The 9,929-nt window shown below is 41.3% G+C and overlaps 1 protein-coding gene across 1 annotated transcript in view; it reads left to right on the top strand.

Annotated features, from left to right (window-relative positions):
• Positions 1 to 9,929, top strand: part of ptprua (protein tyrosine phosphatase receptor type Ua) — a 196,749-nt gene that overhangs the window by 158,926 nt on the left and 27,894 nt on the right. Inside the window, 4 exon segments of the mRNA XM_035681751.1 lie at positions 1,543 to 1,615; positions 3,330 to 3,406; positions 6,363 to 6,380; positions 9,501 to 9,537. Coding sequence (XP_035537644.1) covers positions 1,543 to 1,615; positions 3,330 to 3,406; positions 6,363 to 6,380; positions 9,501 to 9,537 — 205 coding nt within the window.

Here is a 9,929-nt window from a genome sequence, read left to right as displayed (position 1 = left end):
AAAATTTTCATTCTAAGGTAACAAAAACACAATGGTTCTTATTTTCAAATGATTATACAATAATGAAAACATACCTATGAATATTATATTCTGCCAATAGATCCTTCTAAATGTTACACACTGGACCTTTAAAGAACCGTGGGCCAGATATGTGCATTTTACAGAAAAATACATTTCTGCTGTCTTGTTTAGTGGATAAGCAATGTAATGTTGAAACTGTTTTTCAGACATATTTCTGTGCTGCAAATTCTCACTAGTCACAACCAACACATTCTTGCTACCAATGGATCAACAGGTAAACAAATTAATAGAAAGCCACTGCAGACTACATCATACGTTATGTGTGAACACATGTTGAACACACAATTCTCTGCCATTCTCTGTTGGAACCTTTTTTCACATAAAAGATGTTTTCATTTTTTCACATTTTCCCACTGGGTTTAAGTGAACAGTGCTTGGTTGGAAACAGGTGATGTCGTAGACTTCTGTGCACCAATAAGGATTTGGCAATATTTCATAATTTCAATAAAAAAGAATGACAGTTGTGGGGTTGTTTACTTGTGTTGCCAGGCCACGGTCAATCAAATCTGATATAGTCCTGATGAAACAGGTTATTTAGGTTTTTGACTTTTCATACTTTTTAATAAATAATACCTTGGGATTTCTGAACTTTAACTTTGAGTGTTGCTTTATTTGATTTATTCATAAATATTTAATGTTACAGAGAAATACTTTAAGGGCTGTAAGTGTTGGGCATGTAGCATTTAGCTGATGAGCTAATAGAGAAGACATAAAGTATAGCTCCATGAAGGTCAACAAAATGTTGTTAAGGCTAAAAAAATACAGGGCGCTAGACGAATGCAGGTTTGTTAAGCAGGATTAGATCAGGTATTACCTGTACAGGATCCAGTAGCAGAATCCCCTGATCAGCTTGCTTTGTACGGCACTACCAGGGTCTCAGGTGGTCCCTAGCCCCTGTCGCTTCAGCTGCAGATGAGAGACGGCGTACGAGTGCCTGGATGTGCCTACCGATACAGCAAGGAGATCAGGCTGTGACTTAAAATTCAGCAGAATGTGACACGACTCAAGCCAGTTTGTTTATTTTCTCGCATTGCTCTTCCTTCACTTATAGTATTGATTTATGTTCAGTGACTCATCTTGCCGCACCAGCAGATTTAGTAGATGGGTGTCATAAACAGCTGTCACAAATTTCGCAGTTTAACACTGAGGTATTATAGAGCAATGGCTTCTTCAAGCAGCGAGCCTCACACTGTGTCTCAAATGAGAATGACTGCAGTGAGCCGCCCCCTCCTCCTCAAGGCCGCAGCCATCTCTCAGTGCCGCGTGTCGTCTCTCAGCCTCAGCCTCTCCCTGCTATGTTGTGGCTGATATGTCTGTTGATGACTTGGCAAGATGCAATAATAGTGAAGATACTCAGAAAAACCTGAGGGTAACGCTTGCATTGGACGAGTCCTTTCTATTCTAAGTTTCAAGCCACCGTTTTATTAAACTTAATTTGTGATGTCTAACTTTACTTTGCAGAGTTTTTTCGATGGCTGGGATGTCACGAAAAAGAAGGACAAGACCAAAGGAAGGCACGATAGCTTGCTTAGCCGTAAGTACTCTGGAGTTACAAGAAATAAAACACTGATGCTGTCATTATTTGGCTCTGTTTCATGAGGTTACAGCACACCTTAACATTAATGGCTTTTCATGCATACACTGTAAAGTAAATTACCATTTAACAACACTGCTGCCATCTTTTACAAGTCTGCCAAAGCCACCTAATAATTATTTTAATTCCCAGTTCAATGGTTGTTAATTTTTTTAAAAAGAACTCTTGTTAAAACATAATTAAGGTTTGATTAATTAAAATTGATTGTTTAACAGTGGCTTTAATAGCGCTTTTGAGATGTTGGTGTCGATTTTCACAGTGGCCTTTCAGTACATACATCTCAAAATGCTGGCTTTTTATTTCAGTGTGTGCGGGGTAAACAGAGCTTTTGTAAAACAATGACATAAGCCCGTCCGGTGAAGGTCGGTGGCTGTGTGCCATTAAAGTCTAAAAGAACTTTCTGTCTCAAAGTTTGCCTGTGATTGTAAATGCCAATATAGCTGAAAGCATGGCAGAGATGTTGTCATTAACCTGTGTTCATGTTGATTTTGTCAGACAATTCTAAAATAATTATTTAATAACTGTAGCTCAGCAGCTTAGGAATGACTGCTGCCGCAATTAAATCACTATTTCATACTCATTTGGTTGTCTGACAACAGAAACAAAAAAATATGTAAATGAGAACAACCATATGGTGAATGTGGCTGTATAAACACAGTATAGGTGACCACAGAGAGCAGGAGGAAACGGAATGGATGTTTAACAGGCTGGCACTCAGCAGAGTAACCGGCTGTGTGTGTATAGCTGCTCAGTCACAGGCTCAACATAGATGTAGTCTTTGTTTCAGTGTTCTTTCAGAATCATTATGGAAAAGCCTCAGAAATAAGATTTTGACACAAAGACTAAAACCCAGGCAAATTAACCCTTTAGGCAGCTGACTGTGAGGCCAAGTGTCCTTACAGATTTTGCAGACTGTTAATATAAACCACTTTATTTGGAGGTGAAACCCAAAGTGAGCTCATCCTAGATGTTGGATGCACCACTCCAATAACACACGTTGGTATTAGCGCCAATACTGATCCTATTAATTTAGGATTAATTTGCTATTAGCTATGAAATTCATTTCCATTCCGTCACTCTCTGCAGGCCACTGACTCTAGCACTACAGCAGTCCCTGTCCTCAAGTTACCACCTTACATAAACATTTTTCCAATGGCTTCTTCGTAATGAAAATTACAGATGAACAAAGAGGGAAAAAGAGAGCAGTGGTATCAGATCAGTATTCGGTATCAGCAGATGCCCTGAGTTTAGTTATTGGTATGAGTATTAGTATTGAAAAAGGTGTTTGCCTGGTGTTTCTTGCCTGTCGGACTTCTATTTACCAATGTTGTTGCCTTCCCCAATCCCAGCAATTATTTTATTGTGGACAAAGTAATATTTATTTAGTTGTTTAGACACAAACCATATAACTGCAACTATATATACATATATATGCAACTATATAATTGCTGGTTCGAGTCCATCCCAAAACTTTGTTGCATGTCAGATCCCTCCTTCTCTCCACATCCTATCCTTCATTTTAATGAATCTGTTGAGACAGACAACCTGAGATCGGCTGTATTAATAAAAGCCACTATTTCGACTGATACAGTAAATGGGTTTTGTAGTAATAATTGAATCAAGTGAACCTTAAACCATTTCTTGGTCATTTCAGATGATCGCCATCGAGTAAAGCTCCACTCTCTGCTTGCAGACCCCAGCTCCGATTATGTCAACGCCAACTATATAGACGTAAGTCACCTTCAGTCTTATTTTCCTTCCTCCTTCGCCTAGTACTACTTCATCTCTGTCTTGAGTGATCCCACAGCTCTGTCTTAACAGCTCATACTAGTCGTCTTTTATTGTTGCGGTTGACCCAGTGCTTGATCAGAGGACATCTATGCATACTGTCCGAGGTGGTGTGAGCACTCTGTTACTTAGACTGAACTGTCATTTAGTAACTACACCAACAACATAACATTATATTTATGTGTACTAGTACATGCCGGCTTTGAAGAGAGATTTTATCTCAGCGACTCCAGAGATCCTACAAGAGCCCATAAGCTTGGAGCATCGGGCCTCATGACTCACCCAAATGCTTTTGTAAGGCGACATCGCACCGCAATCGGACCCAATATAAAACGGCTGATCCTTTCATCTACTTTTAGATTTTTTGATCTCACCTACAGTTCAGCTCGAGTAAGTATCTCAGGGAGCCTTTCCAGTCCCAGTAGCAGTACGCACTCCTGCCAGATCCTATCTCAGCAGCTTTGCATTAGATGGACCAACACTATCTGAAGGACAGTCAGTGGCAGGGTCACTTGAGGGTGGTGGAGAAAAGCTCTTAACAGTCTTGCCTCCTTTTTCGGGCCTACCTACTGAAGCACTAATTTCAGGGTTTAATGTTGGTTGTTATGGTCTCTGACTGCTGTACTGCATCATTTGTTTCTACTTTTGTTTGCTGAACAAAAGGAAATGTAAAGTGGACAGAGCGGGCCAGATCAGTAGTGGATGCCTGACTCAGCGTATGTGGGTGGCGCTGGTTAAAAGGGAACGTCAAAGCTCACAGTGCTGTGCGTGGCCACTTTATCCCCTTTACTGCTCCGTGAGGGCTCCATTAGGACGAACGCTCCAAGGACCTTTGTGTCATTAACTGTGCCGTCTACAGCACCGCCTGCATGTCATGCCAAGACCCCTGGCTTTCAACACTGCAGCGTAATTATTCCAAATGATTCATGGAAGACGCCAAGGTTGGGATAAATGGAATGCTTTTTTTAAAGGTTAAACTGAAAAGTTCCACCGCCCTCTCCTCTTATTCACATGCAGGTTTACATAATTTCTTTTGGCATTGGTAGCAAGACATGACATTTTTGGTATCAAAACTTTAGAAGTTCTTTTTGACGCTGTCTATTGCTGACAGATTTACCAAAAAAGTAACACCATCCATACTCTACATTCACTGTTTTATACACCCACTGTCAGCTAGTCTTCTCTTGCTCTGGTGTTCAGGAAGGAACGTCTGTCACACCTTTGTTGGAAGAAGCAGTAATTTGTTTGGAATTAGATAAAGCAGAAATGAGCATGGGAAGTAATGGTTGCCAAGGCTGAGCAGACAAATCAAAGAGTTTAATTTCTTTGAATGACAAGCACATTCTGCTTTGGCTGGTCTCTTTGTCTGCCATTGTGTTTCATCTGAGAAAGTCAGGATAACCCAGTTTATTTGCCCATGTCACCCTTAAGTACCCCTGAAGAAGAATTCTGGTTCCATACAACTTTGTTCATGCAACTTTCAGATAGTTAATTTAGCAGTTTTGGTCATCTTTCCCATCAGTGATAATGACATTGTACTGGCCGAATTTATTTTTGGGATCTCTGGATGCTGAGGCATTGGGAAAATGTTAGCAGCAACAAAGCTAGCTGGAAATGTTAGCACAAAGGTTAAAAAGCTTTTTAACTCCTCTTAGCAAGGCATTGGGAAAATGTTAGACCTCATAAGAAACACAAGCAGACAAACAAACTTCTAGATTAGTTAAACTGTTTTTGGCAGAGAAAACAAAGGTGATGAATAAAACATCCATCACAGTTTGTGGACCTACATCCTGCATAAACTTAGACCTTGTGCACACACACAGTTTTCTGTTCGATGAGGGTTTATTGTCAGTGTTTTGACTCAGTCTCATGCCAAAGACCCACCGATCCACAAGAGAATATTGTGTCAGTGTCACGTTTTGCTTTGACGCGCATATGAAGGTGCAGTACCAGCAGTAGCATAAAGAGCAGTTTGGAGCAATGGCTCGAACAAACACAGGACCTCCACCCAGAAGACCTGTGTTTGAGTCCAGTGTAAAACCAAAAGTCTACATTCATTTGCCAGGTACGATCATTTCCTAAAGTATTGTTTGGTGCATAAACCTAACCAAACTGTGACCTCAGCAACCAGACATTGCATATATACAGCCATAACATTGTGACCACTGACTGACACTATTTAATAACACTGATTATCTGGTTATCATGGCTCCTGTCAGTGGGTGGGATATAGTAGGCAGCAAGTGAACATTTTGTCTCAAAGTGATGTGTTAGAAGCAGAAAAATGGGCAATGTGAGGATTTGAGCAACTTTAACAAGGGCCACATTGTGATGGCTAGAGGACTGGGTCAGAACATCTCCAAACCTCCAGCTCTTGTGGGGTGTTCCCGGTCTGCAGTAGTCAGTACCTATCAAAAGTGGTCCAAGGAAGGAAAAGAACCGGAGACAGGATCATGGGGGGCCAAGGCTCATTGATTATAAATGTTATAATGGCTGATCTGTGTATTTTTGCTAACTTGACCTCGGAATGAGAACATGTTTAAAAAGTGATACTGCCATGGTGGACCATCGTGTCTATTGTAAGCTTTGACGTGATACTGGGTAATCTGGATAAACTTGTTTACAACCTGTTTTTTTATCAATGTTGAGTTGTTCCCAAATTTCAGCACTGAGTACAGTGTTCTCAAATGTTATCATTTGCATAGAAACATGGGAATTTAAGGCTTTTGAACATTATTCTCTCCACAGGTCGTCAAGGCAAACTGCTCTCTAACCATTTCATTACCCTCTTTTCCTGCTCTTTAATCAAAATAACTAGCTCTTGTTTCCTCCCCTACTTTCCTTCTTTCTCTCTCTGTTGTCCGCCAACCCCCGTTTTCAACCTTTTGGCATCTCTTAGATTCGGATAAACAGGGAAGTAAGTACCTTGCTTCTCTTCTCTTTCCATCTCCTCTCCCTTTTCACGCTGCCCCCTCTCGCTGTCCCTGCCAGCCCTCCATGGCTTCCCTCCAACAGCCGATCTTCCTTCCCCTCTTCCGCTCTGAGCTCCTGAATCTGTCTGCCTTTAGCCATCACTTTTCCCCTGAGTAAAGGTTTTTTTTCTGCGTAGCCGTCTCTCTGTCCTCTTTCATCCTTAGTCACCTGGAGTTCTTGCTTAACATTAGGCTGTCCTATAAAAAGTCCTGATAAGTATGCCACAGAGAAGAGTAGACTAAGTCAGGTAAAGCAACTCAGAGAGAAGCTGGAGTTTATTGATACCATGACACAGCAAGCAGTGGAAACATATTCAATGACTGTAGGGAAAAAACAGCACCATGCAGACAAGTGCTAACTAATTGTGCTAACTATTGTAGAGACGCCTACAAGGCTTTAACCTAATTTCAGACTTTTTCTCAGGGCCCGAATTCATCAAGCATCTCAGTGTAATTGACCGGTCAAACCATAAAGTGACAAAGCAAAATTCATTGATTTGTCCTTATTACCGGAATAAAAGTGACTAATTGCAAGGATACTTGTTGTGGTATTGTGGCTAGCTAGATAAGCAGCAACAAAGCTAGCTGGAAATGTTAGCACAAAGGTTAAAAAGCTTTTTAACTCCTCTTAGCAAGTTAGAAAGATTGTTGTTGTGGCTAGTGAACGAGCAAGCTAGCTCCGTCATTAACAGTGTATTTGCACCATTACCTCCTGTCTAACAAATGACTTCAAACCATTACTATTTTGTGGAGCAGTTCAAACTCCAGCAGAGCAAGCTCATAGAAAATTAGATGGTTTGACACAGCTAATACACAGCTGCGGCTCTCTGTTCCATCAAAGGACGGCACTGTTAAGAGTTCGTAATTGACATGACAGCATAAAGTTTTTTCAGAACTGTTACAGAACCAAACATGACATCTCTGCATGGATTTACTTTGCATCCATGAGGGAATCCACTAATTGTTGGGGTTCCATTGAAATTAACTTTTGAATTTAAATGTTGCTGTCATAAATACTGGTGGAAACATGTCCTACTTTAAGTGCAAAATTAGGAAACCGATTTTAACTAGCCACAAAGTGGTTCATTCCCATTATGCACTACTTTTATGATTAAAGTAAAAACAAATAATATCAGTCTCGATCTAGGAAACTCTTCCTGTCTCCACTGGTATTTGTAAGAGCTGCAACACTGCTAACTGATCCTCACGTCTGTGAGGATGACTAATAATAGAATAAATGTTCAAACAGGTTTGAACATAATTAAAAGTAAAAGTCTTAGTCTTAAAAGTCTCAAAATAACAAAAGCTTTGCCAAAGATATGGAGAAATTAAAACATATTGTTACAGATTTTGCTTGTTATATACAGTAATTGCTCCACCCACACAAATAACTGCCCAGGAAGTGAATACGGTCCCTGTTTGGCAACAACGAAATACAGCTACAACAGCAGTTTGGGTCCCTTTGGATCTAAAATACAGTGGTGGCTAACTTTTAAAGAAACACAACTGTTTTTGTGTTTTGAAACTCACTGTCATATTTGGAAAAATACTGTATATTTTTAGTCTTAACTTGTGTTTAAGTAGCTCGTTGTACACCAACAAGTGATGAAATTCTTTCTCTTATTTTGCTTTTTATGCAGCTGATTTTCAAATACAGGCTGTCAGTCATTTGAATTGGTCGATTCCACAGTTTGACTAGAAAACAGCAAAAGCCTCACTACTCCCTTTAATGTCCTCCAGTGTTCTCAAAGAGAATGATTTCTATTATTGTCAAAGTTTCAGCAGGAAGTGATTCAGAGGTGCATGATAAATCTGAGCACTCATTATCATTTACTTGCACACACCAAGGTCAGATTTTCACCAACTTGTCACAGGTTGTAGTGCCGAAATTCACCAAGGGAAAACAAACTGATCATCTCTCTCTTTTTGATGGAATTGATGAGCTTTCCATGTCTCAAATTATTCTGCATGTTTTTCCTTTCCAATCCATTGTGAAACATTGCTTGGTGTTTTTCCGCTTGCCTGCTGTTGGAAAATGTGGTTGCCAAGGTGACAGACAGGAAACTGGTCGGCCCAGGGAAACTCAGCAATGGAGGCATATGGGAATGAGGGTCGCTGCACTCTTTCATAGCGACGGCCATCCATCTCAACTTCCTTCTGTGGCATGACAGATATGGAATGTAATTTGTGTGTCTGCCTGGCTGAATAGTGCGTACATGTTTATCAGTGTGTGTGTTTGGGGGGGTAGTGTGTGTATCAGGGTGTCTGTACAGTATAAATGTTTACCGTATGCAGAAGTCAGTTGGAATCACTTTACCGATGAATGATGAGAGGGCACACTAATCTTAATTCTTGGGATCGATCATGCTTGGCTGCTTTGCATTCAGCACACAGTGTTAGCCTGGTGGAGGGCCAGGATGCCCCTAATAGCCTTCCAGACCGCGCACACTGTATCATAACTGCACTAATGCCAAGCTGAGCAGAAAGGAGACAGCCAGATCAGTCAGCGTCACTCAGGTAGAATTACTCCCAGAGCTGAAGATCCCTCACTTGTCAATCTACCTTTGATCAGCAGCCTTGGCTGCATGCAAAGCACCACACGCCGAGCCGCCTTTGAAATGCAGCTCCCCTCGCTCTGCATGTAATGACCTGGCTCAGAGACAGACAGAGAAAAACTTGAATTAATGCCATTTCTCCATGCATTATAATTCAAGTGCAATCCTCAACTCAAACTCGAAGCCTAAACAGCGCAGAGAATTTGGCCGGTCAAACATGGTAATGTATTTTAAGCAGAGCGTCATCGGCCGAGAATGGTTGTCACGCCTGCCGAGATATCTTCAGTCAGAAGCAGAGCAGAAATTTAGCAGAACACTAACATCAAACCCAGCTCTGAGATGAATAAGAGATGACTTGATGCTGAAAATGGAGAAAGGGAATGGATGGGAGGGGTTGAAATGAGAGGTCCCCGAGTCTCACTTCATCATGTGCTCTTGTAATTATTAACTCTCTCCCATCTCCTCTCCTTTCTTTTCTCCACCATCCTTCTTAATCTCTCTGCCTCGCAGGGCTACCAGCGATCAAACCACTTCATCGCCACTCAAGGTGAGTGTGAGATACCCAGCAGCAGCGTTTGACTGCTAATGTCCGTGTTTGTTTGCGCCACTCTTCACACACAGGAGCCCAGCTGACAATATTAAAATGACTTTACTGAATTATTAATGTGTAAACAACAAGAAGCCTGTGTTGCCTCATGCTCACAGCTGGATTTCCACCATAAAGCATCACTTTCCTCCATCTGTGAGAAACGCTCCCATAACAGTCGACTGTAACTGTCAGTCAGTCTGCACTGTAACACTACTGACTGTCACTCTGTGAAGTTCCGCTTTTGTGTCTCTCCTCCCCGCCATCTGCATGTGTGGTGCGCCATCTCTCTGATGTCGGTTTGATACACTATATAGGCTGCATTCCCCAAGCACCACACACACACACACACA

Source organism: Morone saxatilis, unplaced genomic scaffold (genome assembly GCF_004916995.1).
Source record: "Morone saxatilis isolate NCDOM2014 unplaced genomic scaffold, NCSU_SB_2.0 Contig9, whole genome shotgun sequence".
NCBI classification, from domain to species: Eukaryota; Metazoa; Chordata; class Actinopteri; family Moronidae; genus Morone; species Morone saxatilis.
Note: the sequence above shows the minus strand (reverse complement) of the source record. Positions and strands in the feature narration are given on the sequence as shown.